The sequence below is a fragment of the Suillus fuscotomentosus genome (assembly GCF_016647785.1).
Source record: "Suillus fuscotomentosus strain FC203 chromosome Unknown F5891scaffold_71, whole genome shotgun sequence".
In the NCBI taxonomy this organism is placed as follows: domain Eukaryota; kingdom Fungi; phylum Basidiomycota; class Agaricomycetes; order Boletales; family Suillaceae; genus Suillus; species Suillus fuscotomentosus.
In genome coordinates this window covers 13,641-32,265 of record NW_024539583.1, presented here as the reverse complement: position 1 = coordinate 32,265, position 18,625 = coordinate 13,641, and the positions used below count along the sequence as shown (strand labels likewise).

Below are 18,625 nucleotides of genomic sequence, written 5' to 3'. Positions count from 1 at the left end.
AAAATTGTGTCAGATGTGTTTCAGATACAACATGATAGCATTTGGCGGAGTCATCACTAGTCAAGACTCAAGACTCCTAATATCTGGTAAGCTTTTTCCCAATGACGATCCACTTAGCACTAGTAAGTATTGTCCCTGACGGTCAGACCACTTGCTGCACGCTTCTAGGTTACTATGTAGCAACATAATACGGCGGTTGCTTTTGCGGAATCAACAAGCACCTCCTGGAGAACAACGATCCAACGACAATTCCTTTCTGAAAGCAAGAACCTGGTGAGTCTTCCTGATAAGCGGATTCAATTGCTATGTCATAAAATGCAGCAGGAATATTCTGAAGTCTATGGGACCCCGCAGGAGAGATACCACGCGAGGGGCATGATTTAGAGACTAATTCAATACATTTGACAGGTCACACATCATCATAGAGGATGTCACTCGCGTGGACCACACGCCTTCTTTCAGGATGCGACAATGGAGTGGGACACATCAATCTGGTAGCAGGTCGGTCATCGATTCATCCCTGGAATGGCCACACTGACATCAACGACATTGCCATTCATCCCGCTGGCATCCTCTTTGCTTCTGTATCTGGCTCCCATGTCCGTCTCTGGCGGCTCTCAGATCGACGGACCATCGCCATCTTCCGGCATTCATCCATCGCAAGATGTGTCACATTCTCTGTGGACGGCAAGCATATCCTCAGCGGAGGTGATGACAAGATCTTAGAAAGGGCCGTACAACATTCAAAGGCGAGTTTCCATTTCTGACTCTCATTACGCAATTCGAGAATCCTTCGTACAGATCCTTGACATCACAACAGCCCGCGATGCATGTCTAACTGGGGATTTGTCTATCGCTGAAGAGCTCCTCACCCAAGAGATCCACACCAACGCCAACGACTTCATTTCATATGCCAATCGTTCGTTCGTTATGGCCCGGAAGCACAAGTTGGACAGCTCCCTTGAGGATGCAATCAAGGTGAGATGGAACCACCCATCATTGTCATCTTATGGAAGGCTAACATTCATCCGTGACATAGTCAATCAACATCAAACCATCATTAATCGGTTTTATCTCGAAAGGCATCGCCCTCTGCAGAAAAGGTCATGTCCGAGAAGCAAGGGTAGCATTCGACGTTGCGTCCATGTTCACGAACCAAAATTCAGAAACCAAGCAATCTCTTCTTTTGATCAAGGTACATTTAATCTGTCTCCCATGCTATCCGCTTCATCCGGTATTCCAGGCCATCGCACTCTTCAATGCTGCTCATCAAAGACCTGGCTGACGCTTATGTCGATCCTCTTGCGCGTTGTGTCGTGGAAGTGAGTGTCATGCGGCCACACTCGGTCATCGATCCTGATATTCTCAACTTACACAATAGACATACGTGTTCAACTCGGAATCAAAGCTTTCGATAGCGCGCATCACGACGAAGCCGCTGATCACTACACTTCCGCTGTTAACTCAAACGCTTTCTCACCGAAATACATTCATTTCGCATACCAAGACTTGACCGTGGTGCGTCAAGACGATGCATACATAATGTTTTTCATACCCTAGTGCTTTGTCCAGCTCTTTGGCTGGGACCTGGAATCCCTGTTGCTCATTGGGTCCTTGAAGCACATAAACACCTGATGGATGCCATTGATGAATCTGCGAAGGCAAACTGCCTCGATTGGTCCAATGGCGAGTTTTAGTGATGTCACCCGAGGCCATCATACTCACCTGCATTTGACTCAGAATTCAAGCAAAAATGTAGCGTGCTATGTGCTGCCAACGGAGATTCCGCCCTCGCTGCAAATGATTATGACAAGGCTATCTACCTATACTCAAGGTGCGATGGGAACTATTGTCCCCTAACCGATGCTCATTGTAGCGACACACAGGTCATCGAACTCGACCCTTTGTCTTATCTTGGATACAATTTGAAGCACGCGGCGCTTTATGGTGAAGCGATTGAAACCTTCCACACGATGCTCTCGATATTGGACAATGCACCTGATGTTCAGACACGAAGTAAGTTTCTGATAACGCATTCGTAAACATGTTTAACTCTTTCTCCAGAGCTGCGCCAGCAGTATCTCAGATCTTCTGAAGTAGAACGCGCCATCCGACGGGTCATTGGTGCCCGACTCAACAACGCTCCGCTGCGTGTACTCGACACCAACACCGGTCTCTTATGCAATCGAGAGACGCAGATAGACACCTTCCAAACGAGCACGCAATATAAGGCGCTTGTGTCATCAACAATCACGCATGTAGACTTGCACGTTGAGCACATCGAAGAAGTGGTAAAGAGATACCTGCAATATGCTATGCTATCACACAGGTGGGAAGGGAAGGAACCGCTGCTGCGGGATATCCAATGAAGAAGCTGCGGTTGTTCTGCGAAACTGCTCGTGATGCGGGGTATAGCTGGGCATGGAGCGATACATGCTGCATCGACAAGAGCAACAATGTCGAAGTCCAAGAATCGGTCAACTCCACGTTCGTATGGTATCATCATTCCGCGCTCACGATTGTCTACCTGTCTGATGTTCCGCCTTCGTCAAAGTCTGGCGCGCTGGCAAAGATGCGTGGATGGACGGTTTAGGAATTCATCGCTTCCAAAGTCATTATCTTTTATCAGAACAATTGGACTCTTTATCATAAGGATCGTACTCCCAACCACAAGGATTCCGTCGAAATCATGCAGGAGATAAAGGACGCGACGGGCATAGACCAACCAACCATACAGCCTTCCATTCCAGTATGCATAACGCCCGAGAAAAATTTCATTGGACGTCAACCCGCGTTACCACGCGTCAGGAAGACATACTCGTCGTTTGGCGTCTTTGGCGTCCGTCTGCCTGTAGATTATGGTGAGAAGCAAGACGAGGCTCTCGGGCGGCTCCTGCAGGAGATCGTGGCTCGGTCGGGCGACATCAGTAGCCTTGATTGGGTCGGAAAATCATCAGAGTTCGACAGCTGTCTACCAGTGAGCCGTCTCGTGTAATTGGACCGAGCCGCTTATCCAGAGACACATTTGTAAATTTAGCCCACAATGACGTCCCCACCGGTATTTTGAAGGAACTCATGGCTGATGGACTGCACAATGAAGTGCGCCAGCTCACTGAATGGGATGGCCACGATTCAATGCTCGTAGTTTGGCGAGCTGTTGAGCGTGCTGACCGTGTTGTGATTTGCAGGCGGCGGCGGCGGCGCATTGCTGGCCAGCTCCGTGCACTCGGCCTTGGCGAATTTCGGCCCAACGAGGAGCTGGGTGATGAGATTGATGATGATGATGGTGATGTCGTATTGGACCAGCCACCGACTACCTCGGATCCCCGAAGTCGCAATCCCCATAGCGGCCAACCAACCTCCCTACATGAATTTGTCCTCGAGCTTCTCCAGGCAGGATTTTACCCCTTAAAGTTCGACCCGCTCTTTAGCAAGAGCGCGGTGATCCTGAAAGTGAAACCCATATGGATACCATCACAGGACCCGTTCTAGTAAGCACTTTAGGTGTGGAGGAATCCCACGAGACTGCCCTCGGACGTCCAGAAGGTAAGAAACCTGTTTTTCGTAAGATTGCCTCCGAGTCATCAAACATAGGTCAGGCCACTGCCGTCAGTCACCCTAAGTTGACAAGTTACTTCGATGTCATTATATTTCCGGTGCAAGGTGAGCGATCACTGGCGAGCTACTTGGGTGGTGGAGGTCGGCACTTTCTCCTCATGCTTATTTTCGAGACATTTGCTCACAAGTCCACTTTGTAGATTGTGACGGGGGTGAGCTTCTTTTGCTTCTTATTTTCTTGAGCGATTGTTTTTTCGAAGATACGGTCGTGTTGGTCTGGTCTAAAGATCTCGTTGAAAACTTTAACGGCGCTCCGCTATGTGAGACACCCGTGGATCTGAGGAACGATTTCGAAGAAGACATCAAACACCTTCTTGATTTTGACCAACGAGTATCCAAGCTCTCAGACAAAGAGGCTCAAATAGCTTTTCAAAAGGTTTTACTGCTCGAGCTGGTGGAGACGAAGTACAAACTGTATTCTGGCTTTCATGATGCAGTTGTGTATCAAGATGGCTATGACAGTACAACAGCCGTTCGACTTGCATACATGTAAGTACTTTAAGTTGTGTCGTTACCATGCTCGCTTTATAATATGTGGTGAAGGTTTACAACGTGCCTGGATGCAAAGAAGACTGGGCTACGAGTCAAACACGATGTTTTCGAGGCACACCGCAAATTTTACGGGAGCCGCAAACCATATTACAAAGTGGTGGCTCTAAAAAAGAACGACTCTCCCAGAGAGGACCTACCGCCAGTGAAGCGAATTTCATCATCACCTTCCATCCTCGATGACCTCGTGGACAAGGGAAATCGCCTCCGTGACGAGTTTGTCGAGAAGTACTCAAGCCTCCGCAGTTCCTCGCCCTGTGCTTTGGACCATGATACCCATCTCACCTCTCCTTATACATCTGCATCTTACATGGCAACACAAGCGGTGCATGTTGGTTTCCAAGGATTACAAGTCAACCTGATTGTTGCCAAAATGCATGTCGAAAAGGCATACCAAGACTGGGTACGCGCCATTGCAATGCGAAACAGTGTTTCGAGCCCTAGGCGTTCTTCTGATCCTAGGGAACAACAGATCCTAAAAGTTGTGCAATACTTTGCGCAGCGGCCGTTGTTCCAAGACGTACTCTCTTTTTCCGAGGAAGAAATCAAGACTATTATGGCATCTTATGCTTACACTCGTAACCAGTCATTCGGGTTCTCTGTTGCCTTCAGAGAGCTTTGCGTCATCAAAGTGCGAGTACAAGGCGGAGTCCCTTTCGAGGATAAATTTGCACAGGCTCTTTCGCAGGCACAGGATGACACAGACGATTGAGGTTTTCTGTTTTTCATGACGGTATATCGATCGGCGTATCTGATTGAACCAGTTGTCTTGTTTACATCCCATAAGTACTTCAATACACGTTGCATCTATCCTTATGATACGTGGCGCCAATGAACTTGTCTGACAGCCAGTGCACCTTCGTTGTCAATCAAAGAGTAAAAGCCAAGAATGTAATTGGGCAAGCCTTGCTTCGCGATTGTAAAATCGGACAACCAAGCACAACCCGGTACTACTGCATCTGTGATTATCTTGATCTACCTCCTGGGATCCATGCGAAGGTTAGGACTGGTAGAGTGTATTTGATCAACGTATTTCTTATAGCCGGCGTACTTGAAGTTGCCGCGCATTTGACGTAGTAAGAACCTGTAGTTTTTTTGCATGCATCATGCATCTGAAATATCATTGTGTACTGCATTTCTGCTGCGTCAGGCCTCGTGATAGCTATCAATGAGTAATATATCAGCGTAGTGCTTTGGCCATATAATGCTGGCCATAATACAAAAGATCGACATGAATAGAATTAAGGCATTGACATTTCAGCATCTTTTAGGACCCCTCTGATCGGTCTGTGTATCACCTGCCTGAAGGTCCGACATATGATAGCCTATCACATGCGATGGCGTTCAAATGTTCAATATCAATCTCCATGGTCCCGAGGAAGAAAGCATTGAAAGATAGCCGCCATCCGACAAAGAATGTATAATAGTGTAGTTGGTCTGGGATAGACGATTAATGTAAATTTTTACCTGAATGAAGTGTTATGCTGCAATAACAAGCCCTCGTTCCGGCCCGCGCTTCACCTTGTTGAACGACATTTAGAATTGTGCCAATGAAACGTGCCAAGTGAGGACATTCATCCACAGTGATACCATGGAAAGTTTCTCTTCCAAGCTTGCAATGGGACCTGAATGCGGAACGCAAAACCTCGGGAGCAAGTGTCTGGGAATTTCGTACAATATCCGGACCTTTACCTTCTGCTCTGTATAATTTGCATTGGATCCATGTGTTAGTTGAGCGGGCACGTGAAAATCCTCAACTGTTGAGTTGAAGAACTCGCTAGTATCACGGTGGCGTACATATGCGGACCATTTGGTGGCGTGGCCGACTTCCGTGACCTGGGAATCGGAAACAATGAGGAACTTCATCACACATTACGAGGTTCGGGACTGACCCGAGAAGATGACTATATCTCAAGTTAGTGGGCTTATATCCCTCACAAACATTCAACACATTTGTCTTAAAGAGCTCTGGAACTCACTGCCTTGGCTGGGTATTGTTGGGTACGACGCTACTAGTAGTGGCGAGCCCCACTGACGACTCATCAATGCGACTCGGACGAGCTACCGGCTGGCTTTTGCATCATTCCTCACTGACCGACCGAAGTCAGAGATGTCCTATGGTAGACTGTTTGTAGAATCGTGTCGGTTCTGTGGAAGTGATGGTGTTGCTGGGACTTTGGAGACCAACATGGACAGGTGTGAATGTTTGCGCAAACTTGTGTTTGAGACGAGCGATCTTGCCAAAGTAAGTTCCTAGTATATGACCTGCTCTCCAATGTTAATTTTAACGGGTTGTACAGGATCCATAAGTAGTATCGGCTAACGACGCTAAGGACACGCAGTTGACGATTACTCCGACTCACAGTGATGTACAACACGAGGTGTCCCTCAAAATAGGACCACTGAGTGAAAATGTGCGGGACAAAGATACAAGCAAAGAACGTATGGTGGTCCAGGTTCTCCTTCCCCAGATCCAAGCGGATGCCATCCCCTCGCCGACGATTTACGAACGTTTGGGAACAAAAGCAGAAGCCTGAACAATGCAGTATACCTGTATCTAATCGTAGGTCACCGATTGCTTCCTAAGCCACACGTTGCTTATTAGATGCTAGGTGACTGCTGAATCGTATGAGACAATTGCTTTCCCCTGCGCGCGAGCTAGAAGACGAAGCTAACGATGGCGGATATTGGAACTGGTCATATTGGGATCCTGATACGAAACAGTATAGCTTCCAGTTGTTCCGTTTGACTTGTTGATGTTGCGTACTAACCAGTGCAATCTCCTTTTCTTGTTATGGTTTTGTTCTTCTACGTCCCGAATTGTTTGGATCAACTTCATCCTGATAAATTTAGCTTTCATCTCATGCCGTCTTCAGAGGTGTATGCCGCATGAGATCTCGTGATATTATTCTGATCCAAGAAATTTCGATTCACATTCTGGACGGTAAATGACCTGTCAGCACCAAATTTACCACTCGTGTAAACTTCCCCTTGCTCCAGGATCTCGTGGAACTTCTTAGGGCAAGAAATATGACGATCTAAGTTGGTTATATACACATCAGTGAGCCAAGTGAGTCACGGCCCTGAAGTTTGCACCCTGTAATTGATGTATTAAATCCAACTCTTTCATAGTCACCACCATCACGCCTACCAAGACGACTTAATATACACCAGAAACTTTGAACACATGGTTTCTATTACGATGGCCCCCGAGTCTTCGGCACAACTTTGACCAGCCATAAGACCTCGACAACGGAGATTTTCAGGAGAGCTATGAAACATAAACGGTGTTGTGACAACACACTTGAAACACCATCAGTGACAATATCGGACTCTATTCATGGGACCTTGGCCTGTCCATCGGTGGTGATACAACTTGATTTTATGTCATTAGAGTTGACTTGGTATTCAGCCTAGGTCAAGAATGAGGTTCTTCACGCAATTCATTCGGTGTGTTATTGCTGGAAATAATGAAATAGTAAACAATGTGGGCATTATTTGGGTGTCTAGTGTGTATGTGTGGAATCGATACATTCAGGGCCGTCGCCGTCTAAACATAACCTCGGCCTTCCGACTGGGAGAGCAATTCATCAGAAACCACTCATCTGGGGGACGCTCGCCTTCAACTTTTTCCAATTTAATATCATAGTTTAGCACAAGATAAGCCATCATGGCCTTCATCACACTAGAAGCAAGCAACCGGGGCTGACAAAACCAGTGAATGAGAACTCAAAACCATAGATCGGGCAAATTTAGCGTACCAAGCATGATGTGCATACCCAAAAGGAATATAGCTTGCACTTGTGGAAGCTAGCAGGCTTTATGGGTCTTCTCCATTGTCCTCGCGCCGCTGTGAAAACCGGAAAGGTTGAAACTCAGATGCGCTTTCGAAGTATTCCTTGTCGAGGTGCATGGGTAGCGACAACGACGTGAGTTCCGCTGGGTATCACGGTACCATCCGAGAATTCGAATTGCCGCATTGCTTTGCACATCATAGGGAATAGTACTAGACGCAAACTCACAGAATTTCTTTTTACAAGACGAGCCACGCAGAAAGCACTTGTCATTACATAATAATTCCATCAGTAAATCATGAGTTCACTTCCTGCCGACAAATGTCTGTACTGAAGTATTAGTAACAGTCACTTCCTCGTGTTGATTATCTTGGATCGCGTCGCTCCCTCCTCGATCTCCTCCCTGAATTATCGGCAGTCTCATCACAGTTTCGGAGTCTCTCCGCCCCTCCGTTCAAAACTATGCATGTGAGAGCTTTTGAAGTCGGCGCAGGTATCGGACGTGTCACATCAGATGTCCTCAACGATCCCGTGGCAAAGCCAGCGAGTCCGGTTTAGAAATCAACGACAGCGGGCATAGGCTTTTATGGAAGGGTATCGCTGATCGAACGAAGAGCGTCACCTTCTTCAAAGGTGCCCTACAATCTTTTGACCCAGTCGCATTAGGGACACCTCTGGATCGTGTGGGTTATCTGCCGCACGATAGTGATGACGAAATGAAAACAGGATTCGACAGGATATGGTACCAATGGTGCCTGGGCCACTTGAAAGATGATGATCTTGTGCAGTTCCCAGTGCAGAGGGGAAGCTCTACGTGATGTAAGGAAGGAGAATATATGCGGCGGGCAAAATGAGCCGGCAACCATTTTCGACGAGCAAGACTCTACTTTCACTCGGTTTGTAAGAAGCGATTTTGTAGCACAAAATGTTGACTTCACTTCATAGGTCAGACCTCGCATTCAAAAATATTTTCCGGGATGCTAGTCTCAAAATCATCCGAGAGCAAATGCCACACGGGGTTCCAAAAGGGCTGTATCCAGGGATACTTTGTCCCTATCAGCGGAGGTATCGATTCCTGCGCTATAGTGGGTATATTCCATGTGTCGCCTCGTGGCTGAGGCTGCACACAAGGGAGGTATTGTCATTCATCTGCTAGATTTGGCGTTTTGGCTAAAATGATCGCTTCAATCAGACAAGCAACTTATTCTTGATACAAGACGAATGGTCGGAGAGCCGGAAGACTCGGTTCATACCCCTTTGGACCCGCATGAGTTCTGCAACAAGATCTTCCACACGTGTTGCGTGGGCACCAAGAACTCTAGCGCAGAAACGAGAAAGAGGGTCAAGGACCTCTCAGAAGCGATCGGAAGGTATGTAGACACTTTAGTCCTCGAGACGCTCGACTAAAAATAAATCCAGCTACCATATGGACTTGAACACAGACACTCTTGTCACCTCTGTCCGTGACCTGTTCGCGTTCGTTACTGGTATGCGACCTCGGTTCAGAGCCCATGGCAGATGTGGCGCAGAGAATTTGGCGCTGCAGGACGTCTAGGTAAGTACTATGAATCGGGATCTAGATATTCATTGATGACTGCTGTCAGGCACAGTTACGGATGCTCCTTGCTTATCTCTTCGCTCAACTACTTCCTTGGGTTCGAGGCAGACAGGGTGCACTCCTCGTCCTTGGCAGTGCAAACGTTGATGAAAGGTATGTCGACTGGCTGGAATAGTGACAATTGACTGACTTAGGGTTCAGTCTCCACGGATATTTCACAAAATACGATTGTTCAGCAGGTCAGCCTATCTCGAAAGAAATGCCAACTGAACTAACATTAATACCAGCTGATATCAATCCTATTGCGGGCATCAGTAAGACTGATCTCAAGAAGTTCATTGCCTACGCTCGTGATGCGTTTGAAATTCCCATCTTGGACGAGTTAGTACAGCTGTGTTACTACTAGGATCGGCACTTTTTCCTGATATTCTGCAGTTTTTTGATCGCCATGCCGACCGCTGAGCTAGAGCCAATTTCGGAGACACATGTCCAAACGTATGAGGTGAATATTCACTCGAAAATGTTCTCTCAATGGTGCTGATCACTCGATAGGTGGACATGGGCATGACGTACGATGAACTATCAGTCTTTGGTCGTTTCCGCAAAGTGGAGAAGTGTGGACCATACGGCATGTTCACGAAGCTGGTGCACAAGTGGGGCTCATTCCTGTCTCCCGTTCAAGTATGTCATCATTCAAGGTTAAGTGCAATCCGCTGATTACGTCTTCTAGATCGTAGAGAAAGTCAAGCATTTCGTCTTTGAATGTGCGCGCAACCGTCATAAGATGACAACCCTGACACCGGCGTACCATGCAGTAGGTATATCCATCTTCACAGACTGATATAAGACTGACGTTGTCGTAGGAATCCTACAGCCCAAATGACAACAGTATGTCACGCTCAAAACTCTACATCACAAGTTGCCCAGACTAATTTGCGTCCTTTTCACTATCCCTTAAGGTTCCCGTGGCAGTTTAAGAAGATAGATGAAGTAGCTGCAGTCCTACCTGATCGCTCCAACTCGGCTGCAGATAAGACCAAGACTGACTGAATAACGTAGAGATCAAGTCCATGTACTTAGACGACATAAGGCCTTAAGGCTCTAAGCCACAATGAAACGATGCTTTGTATTCCAATATGGCGGATATCATGCGAGTACAATACAGTGCGATGGACAGGGAAACCGAAAGGAAATGAATAACAATGTCAACTCAGATTATGTCCGCAAGAAACATGATAGCGTGCTTTGAACCGTTATCTTCTTCATGATCGCCGGCTCCGGAGCTGAGGTGGAAGAATGAGCATCGCTGCGATTAGCATAATTTATAGAATCACTTACGATCAGTTAGGCCTTTTACTTTTCGCTTGATGCTATCCATGACTTCGATCGAAATCTCCTCGAACTTTCATCAATCTTTCCACGAACGGTATACATGGCCCGTGTACTTTCGCGAAAGCCAGGCTTTTAGACGCTTCCAACATCACTAAAATCAAGTCCACCACCTCAAAGTATGGCTCGAGCTCTTTGGTGGGTTTGAACGCGCTGAAAAAGGAGAACACAGTACTGATGTCCTCTTTGATGCGCTCCGTTGCTGCTGCTATGCGTAGTTTTGACGAGTGCAGTAAGATAAGGATAAGTAACCAGGGAGGCGCCAAGCAGATCTTCAACAAGAAGCTCGAGGAGCGATGGATTGATATAAGATTGATCGGCCATGTAATTCCGCATCGTAAGCACGATCTGTTCCATGATACCGTCGTACCGTGTTGGGTGGAAAAGTCACTTCGTCGCAGGCTTCAAGTCGTTGAGGATAATATTAATAAATGTCTGGATGCATTTCTTCGCAACATCCAATTTTCCATCAATGCCGTCATTCAGTAATTCTCTAAAACAAGGGGCTCGAGTCGTCCCAAAAGCGCCTCGGTGTTATCGGCGGACTTGAGATCTGGTCGTTGGCAAGTACCCCACAACACGAGCAAGGATAGCTCCTTGACCACTCTCTGTCGCTGCATCGATTTGTTGGTTCACCATCTGGAACAGGATAACTGCGCCCTGCGTACCAAAGAGTCCGTCGCTGTCCACCCCAGGCGGATCCGAGCGCGTGATGAACTCCCGAATCTCTGTCTTCATTAGTAGGTTCGCAGACCATTCATCGAGCTTCTTGACGATCAATTTCAAGTAGTTCTCGATAAGGTTCTGCTGCTCGCCGCCGACCAATGGTGGATCAAGGAGCTCCGGAACTACATTCAACTCTGTCATGCTCTTCTTGTACTCCTTAATCCAGGCATGAAGATCGTGCATGATGCTAGCGTCAGGCTATGATTAGATGATGCGCTGAAGGGCACCCTTGGCAGCACTTAAGCGCCCGTCTCACGATCTATCAGGTGGGGTTTCTATGTTGCAGCAAACCCACCTGTGAGGTATGCCTCTCCATAGAGGCTCCCTGTAATTGCCGCAAGAGGTCCATGCCCTTTCCTTAGTGTACTGCCTCCGTACTCCCAGAGGTTCGCGAGGGTAGGTATAAACCACGCGAGGCCATGCGGCACCCTCGCTGTTTAAAATAGTTAGTTTATATGTTTTATCACACATGTTTCGAACACAGTGAATCTCAATACTATCATGATGGTGCGACAGACAATATATTTGGTGTGAAAGGGACAGAGACATTAACAACTCAAAGAAGACATGGACGTGAAACGGACACGATAAGAGATCCAAACCACGAAGAAGAAAATACACTCGTTATCCCTCTCAATGCTGTGCCATATCAATGATTAGTACATGCCGTGACGGGAGGCTCGTGAGGATGTAATGGAGGTTTGCGAGGGTCGAGTAGGCGCTCCTGAGGGTCACATTAATTTGTGAACATCAGAGGGAGGCTCGAGAGGCTCACAGATCATGTTTGTTCCTGCAGCTGCGAACTGAAAAGCTCATCTATTTCTCCTTCGTCCTCGGTAGTGGCATTGCTGACTGCGTCTTCATCATGAATAGTGCCGTCCTTAATAGTGGTGATCTCTGGGACAAGGTCGCTATGATCGGGTTCAATGACCGGTGAACGTTGCTGAATCGCCTTCAACCTCCAGGAGGGTGGCGCAAGTGGGACTTCTACGAACACACGGAGTCTGCGCCGATTAGATGATGTGGCGCCAGATTTTGAAGAGGAAGCGTTGGCCAGACGGGTCAGGCCAAACCGATCAATCCGTCCATTGGCAAACCCTCGTCGCCCACGAGTGTGAAGAGAATTTGCTATGGGCGCTTCTCCAACAATGACGGGGACACGTGAGGTCGTAAGACTTTTGCGAGCGTCTGTTGCAACCGATTTAACGGTGAGGGCGTCATTCTTGAGGGCATTCGCAAGTTTGAAGCGCTCATGGATAGTGAGGTCGTGGATACCCTTGCTCTTTGCAAGGGTTGAACGCCTCTCGCCGGGCATAAGGACGTCTTCTGGGTAGTTTTCGAGGATACAGCCACGACGGGCTAGAACGGTAGGTAGGGTCTTCCACGGGAAGTTTCCCCCTCGTCCTTCGAGGGTCCCTGTAACATATTTAGCTGTTCTACACTATGATCTGACTGTGACACTTACCGAGAAGCGCCGTCAACCCTCCAACGATGCAAGGTATACCTTCGAGGAGCCTCCATCCCTCAGGATCACGGACCTCTCGCTTCTCCAACCATTTGTCCAGCACCTCCTGCGCGTCCACCTTGTAGCGCGATGCCATACGCTCGAGCATGTAGTCGAGCTGGGTAAAATCCATGAATCCAATGAAGGTATAGAAAGAGGGAGGCGTGTAGAGGAACGACATCGATAACACATTGAGAAGATGTGTGCCCATCGATAATTGATTCCGTTGATGATCGATGGCCTTGTTGACAATCAACGGACGAAGTAATGGAACACCAAATGCCCTCATATATTATGGGCACGCTGTGTAGTCAGAGGCACGGTAGTGAAGTGGTAGTGGTGTTGTGATTTTGGCAGACTCTTAAGTTCGATCCTTCGACTATGCATTCTTTCATCTGTTAATTGAATTTTTTTATAAATTTTATACCCCACCTTCGACGGTTTGTGCTCATTTTCGCTGATGTCAACACTTAGTTTGTTTTGGTCTCACCGAAACCTCCTGCTTCCCTCATCTTGATGGGACCCTACTAGACCGGACGAACCACCTAGTGACTCATAAGTCAATTTTCACTCTCTTCCTGCCCACCCAACACTTAAACTCGCATTTGTCGCTCAACACAAACAGTTCAAACACGAATTCAAGAAGTTGTCAAAGAACATGGGCGACACGCTCGACAAGGAGAAGGGCTGGTATGATTCCTTTCATTCATCCCACAGCATCTTACACTAATCCGAATCTTTTGAAGCACCTGATTTCAAACGAAACACTTCAACTGACCTCATCCGTCAATGAGCCGTCCAACATGAACATTTCCTTCCCGAGAGGCTTCCCTGGCTCATTCTCAGCAACCCCATCTTCATCCTACACCTCTGGCGAAGGCTCCACCCCCACCCACTCTGTAATAATAGTATTCATACATTTGAACCATGTACCACAGTTCAGAGCAATTCAATTTATTTGCATTCCATGCCCCACGCGAACCTCCAGGATACAGTGGGATTGGGATTCTTGGACGAAAAATTTATCATCAGGGACGAGAACTCAGGAGGCAGCTTGCAAGTTGCGGGCATAACATTGGCTGGGCGTGATATACAAGAATTCACTAAAACAGTTTTTCAGAAGGAGGTACTACATCCAATCTGAGGCAATGCACGAGGTAACAAAATGACAGTCATTACACTAAAAGGGCGAGAGAGAAATGTTAGTAGGTATCAGCGGCGGTCTGCCCATCTATTATTATCCCCATAGTACCTCCGGTCATGACTGCGCATGTCTTGATAGTAGGAGTCTGACGGATACCTAGGGTCATCATAGCGGTCGTCATATCCTTCAGCAGGCGAGCCGTAACGAGAAGGATAGCCTGGATGATTGAATCCCATGGGTGCACGACCGTACCGAGCTTCTTCAATATTACGGGTGCGTGGAAGGCCATGTGGATTGAGGATGCCAGAAGGATGAGGATGGGTGCGAGGGGGACCATTGCGATCATAGAGTGTGTCATGTGCATCACGATAGTGAGCATCATCGTGTGAGTAGGAGGGTCCCTCACGAGGGCGCACAGAGTGATCACGAGGGTGTACAGAGCGATCTCGCAATGGCACAGAAGGCTCACGAGGATGAGGCAGAGGCTCTCGCAGTGGCACGGAAGGCTCACGAGGATGGAGCAGAGGCTCTCGCAGTGGCACGGAAGGCTCGCGAGGACGAAGCAGAGGCTCTCGCAGTGGCACGGAAGGCTCACGAGGATGACTGGGAAGCTCGTGCATGTGTAAAGAAGCCTCACGTGGGATGGGAGCCTCACGTGAAAACAATGGAGAACGTGCATAGTGTTCGGCTCCCTCGATATGAATATCAGTCTGAAGCGGCTCAGGCTGTGGAAGGGGCATCTGCCCAGCAGGACGTGAAGATGGATGGTTGATAGATCGAGCTTGGGAATTTCCATTCTCCTCGTTGCTAGGTGTGAAAGGGGAAGACGTTGTCTGGATCGTACTGTTTGAGGGTTGGGGTGGCTCAGAGCTCTGAGGTTGTGAAGCCACACTGGGCGTGACTTCCGGTTGCCCGGAGACATTGTCCTCTGTAGTAGAGGCCAGTGTAATCGGGGTAGGGTTCACTGGCTGAGCTGCAGCATCGAGCTGAGGGTCTGCAAGCGTGGTAGCACCTTTTCCAGCATCCGCTGTAACCTCCGAGTCAATTCGACCTGGAGCATCCTCCTCTTCCGAATCGACCGTATACATCCTTCGGTGTACACGGTGCATGGCTGTCCGTGATTCCTTTGCCACACGTTTTGGTTTTGGGAGTGCTGTAGTAAACAAGTCAGTGACGAGTAAATCCAAAAACAGATACGTACCCTTGAATTTTGGCTGCACTTTGGAAGTACCGTCCCGGATGCGAATTGCAGGTCGAACTGGCTGGGCAGCTGAATAAGATGGTGAGCGAGGAAAGACATATGACACGTGTAGCACAAACCTTCATTGCCAGATGAGCGTTCTTCGTCAACTGAAGAAGACCCCACTGTTAACGGTGACAGCGGACCCCCCTTCAATGGAGAGGCATCGGAAGGAGATGGTTTCAGTGGTTTCGCCTTGAAACGCACACCTTCCTTCTTTGGTTCAATGATAGCCTCTGAGGAAGCACGCTTCTTGGACGTCCGGGAGGAATTTCCTGACTTTAATTTCCGTTTATTCCCGCGTAAATCATCTTCATATTCAGTGTCTGGTTCCTCTGCTGTTGCGTCCTTCGAGCCTTCCGAAGCTGATGTGAGTTCGATGACTTCCTGCATGGCAGCCTTAGAAGCCATTGGCACAGCTGACTTAACAGCGGCCTGAAAGGGACGAGCGGGAGGGGGAGTTTGTTGGTTGGTAATGGGCCTAGCAACGACCTTAAAGGGACGAGAAGGAGGGGGTGGCCTAGCAATGCCGTTGGCAACGAACTTAACGGGATGAGCAGAAAGGCGAGGATACATGACCCCCTCTGGATGCTCAAAATCACGAGCTTTTGATGCCTTATTTTTTTTGAGTCTGGTCTGTGCGGCGCTTGTCCCCACGCGATCCGGGCCACTATAATCTGTATGCCGATCAGCAAACATGCGACGAGCACATGGGTACTCCCAGGTGGACGGAGGAGCTTCCCCGATGATAACTGGCATTTTTGATTCGATCAAGGACACTACGAAAACATTGTTAAAATTGGGCTACTGAATAGAGACAAAACTTACTGTGTGTATGGGAAGACTTAACCACGCGCATAGTGCCAGCCTTGTAAGCATCAACAAGTGCTGCAACCTCTTTATACGTCAATACACCTATCCCCTTGTTGTTTTTGGACGTCGGATCATGAGATTCACCCGGCATGAGGCACTTGTGCGCAGGGTACCCTTCAATGTTCAGGCCGCCAGATGCTAAGGAGCTTGGCATCGTTTTCCAGGGGAAATTCTTATCAGATGCAAACTTCCCGCCAAGGTCAGCTAAACGAGCATGTCAGACTGAACCGAAAAGAACTAGAATAGCTACTTACTGACTCGTTTCGCGATTTCTCTCTTGAGCCACCGGAGAGATTCCTCACGACCCTCAACTTCAGTTGAAGGAATCGGGTCAGCATCCTTAGAAGAGGCTTCTTCGTCATCTTCAGGCAAGTCATCGAAGGCATCTTCTACCACTGCCAGTGAACTTTTATTACTGTTTGGAAGATGAGTAAGAAAAAGATAATGGTAAGACGCAGAATGAGACTTACTAGACATGAGCTTTGAGGTGACCGATGATGGTGTCACCATCAGCTCGGCATCGCATACTCCAGAACTAGCAAACCAGCATTAGCGATCAAAGTGTTGAATATCACTCTCAAGATACTTACGTCTGCAGCGCCTGGTGTAGTATGAACTTGACCGAGGGAGGCATCTTGATTGACAATTCCACCACAGATGACCATTGCGGTCTCAAACCCAAATTTAGCAGCAGTGCCATCAGCCTATAATGAAAGACAATCAGGGCACAGCGAGCAGCGAGACGCCAGGGAAGTATACTTACGATGCTAAACATCCTTCGGTAGTATTTTTGAAACTCTTGTCCACGCTGAGAGACTGTTTGAGGGGTGGCGGATAGGATCGTTACCTCATCGTGGACGGAGAGAATATCTTTGTATGTGTCTGGAAAAGCCTCTTTGAAGAGGTCATAGCATTTCGTCCGAATCGACATACCTAAAATTCACGATGGAACCGTAAGTACCGCATCAACATATATGATCATAACTTACCCGGAGAGCCTCCATCTGCCGGAAGCTTAAGTCCAACTCGTGCAAGTTCTTGCTCTGTGTGATCCTTGAAGTAACTGCGAGCGTATAGATTCCAGAAGTTAGTGCTGACTGTCGTCCGACCTCGACTTTTCAAAAACCAGTTGATGACTTGCTGTACGGGAATTGATGTCGACCCTGAGAGCTCGAGGAATGATTGCTCAATCTCGACGAAAGCAGCTTCGAGGATTGAACTGGTGTCAGCAGACTTCCGTCCAGGGACAAATGACTGGCCTGATGTCGAGGCAGGCGCATCTTTGCTGTCCCGAGGATTAGAGAGCAAGTCATCGACATTTCCAGTATCGATGAAAGCACCACGCTCATGCAGGGAGGCACGAGGAGGGGGGCCAGCATCCTTCAGCGGTGTTGGTGGGATGATATTGGTAATCATAGGTGCGATCTGGCTAGAACTTCCTCCAACACTTTGAGGTACCGGAGGGTCACAAGAGGGTGCATGTAAGGAGGGTGGCTGGTTAGCAAAATCCGAGCCAACATCAGAAGACATAAAATGTTCCTGCGTCTCCATGAGCAGTGCCGTGAACGATGCATCATCCATCACTCCAAAGGAATGAGATTGCTGCGCCAACCATCCGCTGGATTGTGCCTCTATGGGATTGTAAAACATGTCCTGTAGAGGTGCAGGACGTGGAGGCTCGGGAGCATGGGGATGTGGAGATGTATGTCGAATATTGCCCTGAGGAAGAGCAGACGATGCATCACCTCCCACAACACTGTTATCGTGGATAGGATGCGGAGGTGCAGATTCTGGGGGCGCTGAGGGACTGGTTAGAGTGTTGGGTGAGAATGAGCTTTCCTGATGCCGGATGGCGGCCTCTTTGACTATGCCAACATCGCGCTGCGTAGCCTTGATCCTACTCCGAAGTCTGGTAGGAGTTAACTCCACTAGAGGGCTCTTGGAACGACGCCCTCCACCATACTGTTCCTGAATATAATCTCCGCCAGGAGAAAGATGCATAGATTGAGACGAGGTGCTATAACTTTGAGGGGGTGGCACGTTTGGTTCGAGGGGGAATGAGTAGTCATTGAATGTATGAGTCATAGCTGTGGGATTGTCAGATGCGCTGCAAGGTTGCTGTAGGATGAACATACAGAGTTGAGCACCGTTGATATTTGATGGTGAAAATTGAGAGCAGAAAAGGGCAAGAATGCTGAGTGGGTAGCGGGTAGTGTGTTAGTAAAGGAGA

The 18,625-nt window shown here is 48.2% G+C and overlaps 6 protein-coding genes across 6 annotated transcripts; 2 read left to right on the top strand and 4 right to left on the bottom strand.

Moving 5' to 3' along the window:
- The first annotated feature begins 2,932 nt into the window (after positions 1 to 2,932).
- Positions 2,933 to 5,248, top strand: F5891DRAFT_1175777 (RNA dependent RNA polymerase-domain-containing protein). Its single transcript, XM_041365735.1, has 7 exons — positions 2,933 to 2,977; positions 3,038 to 3,453; positions 3,505 to 3,546; positions 3,600 to 3,663; positions 3,759 to 4,107; positions 4,162 to 4,570; positions 4,640 to 5,248. The coding sequence occupies exons 2-7, from the start codon at positions 3,076 to 3,078 to the stop codon at positions 4,877 to 4,879; spliced, it is 1,482 nt and encodes a 493-aa protein (XP_041220626.1). The 5' UTR covers positions 2,933 to 2,977; positions 3,038 to 3,075; the 3' UTR covers positions 4,880 to 5,248.
- A 2,453-nt stretch (positions 5,249 to 7,701) lies between these two features.
- Positions 7,702 to 7,878, bottom strand: F5891DRAFT_960668 (uncharacterized protein; the record flags this gene model as incomplete). Its single annotated transcript, XM_041375757.1, has 1 exon — positions 7,702 to 7,878. A coding segment is annotated over one exon (177 nt), but the record flags the coding sequence as incomplete, so codon positions are not given.
- A 1,181-nt stretch (positions 7,879 to 9,059) lies between these two features.
- Positions 9,060 to 10,569, top strand: F5891DRAFT_1194554 (uncharacterized protein; the record flags this gene model as incomplete). The annotated part of the gene is made up of 11 exons (XM_041367949.1): positions 9,060 to 9,096; positions 9,154 to 9,331; positions 9,381 to 9,510; positions 9,566 to 9,672; positions 9,721 to 9,758; positions 9,807 to 9,900; positions 9,955 to 10,021; positions 10,072 to 10,200; positions 10,250 to 10,333; positions 10,383 to 10,407; positions 10,439 to 10,569. The coding sequence occupies 11 exons, from the start codon at positions 9,060 to 9,062 to the stop codon at positions 10,567 to 10,569; spliced, it is 1,020 nt and encodes a 339-aa protein (XP_041220624.1).
- A 763-nt stretch (positions 10,570 to 11,332) lies between these two features.
- Positions 11,333 to 11,817, bottom strand: F5891DRAFT_1254064 (exocyst complex component Sec6; the record flags this gene model as incomplete). Its single annotated transcript, XM_041369939.1, has 1 exon — positions 11,333 to 11,817. One exon carries the CDS (start codon positions 11,815 to 11,817, stop codon positions 11,443 to 11,445), a length of 375 nt encoding a protein of 124 aa, XP_041220623.1. The 3' UTR covers positions 11,333 to 11,442.
- Positions 11,818 to 12,667: 850 nt separating this feature from the next.
- F5891DRAFT_934981 (uncharacterized protein) lies at positions 12,668 to 12,997 on the bottom strand (the record flags this gene model as incomplete). The annotated part of the gene is made up of 1 exon (XM_041374033.1): positions 12,668 to 12,997. A coding segment is annotated over one exon (330 nt), but the record flags the coding sequence as incomplete, so codon positions are not given.
- A 1,353-nt stretch (positions 12,998 to 14,350) lies between these two features.
- On the bottom strand, positions 14,351 to 16,098 carry F5891DRAFT_984502 (uncharacterized protein; the record flags this gene model as incomplete). The annotated part of the gene is made up of 4 exons (XM_041377449.1): positions 14,351 to 15,435; positions 15,484 to 15,552; positions 15,603 to 15,647; positions 15,732 to 16,098. The coding sequence occupies 4 exons, from the start codon at positions 16,096 to 16,098 to the stop codon at positions 14,351 to 14,353; spliced, it is 1,566 nt and encodes a 521-aa protein (XP_041220621.1).
- Positions 16,099 to 18,625: the final 2,527 nt, after the last annotated feature.

Coding starts and splice junctions, on each gene's coding strand:
- F5891DRAFT_1175777 (XM_041365735.1), top strand. CDS start 3,076: ATGGCTGATGGACTGCACAATGAAGTGCGCCAGCTCACTGAATGGGAT. Junction 4,108..4,161: donor GCCGTTCGACTTGCATACAT/GTAAGTACTTTA, acceptor TATGTGGTGAAG/GTTTACAACGTGCCTGGATG. Junction 4,571..4,639: donor AAAAGGCATACCAAGACTGG/GTACGCGCCATT, acceptor AGGGAACAACAG/ATCCTAAAAGTTGTGCAATA.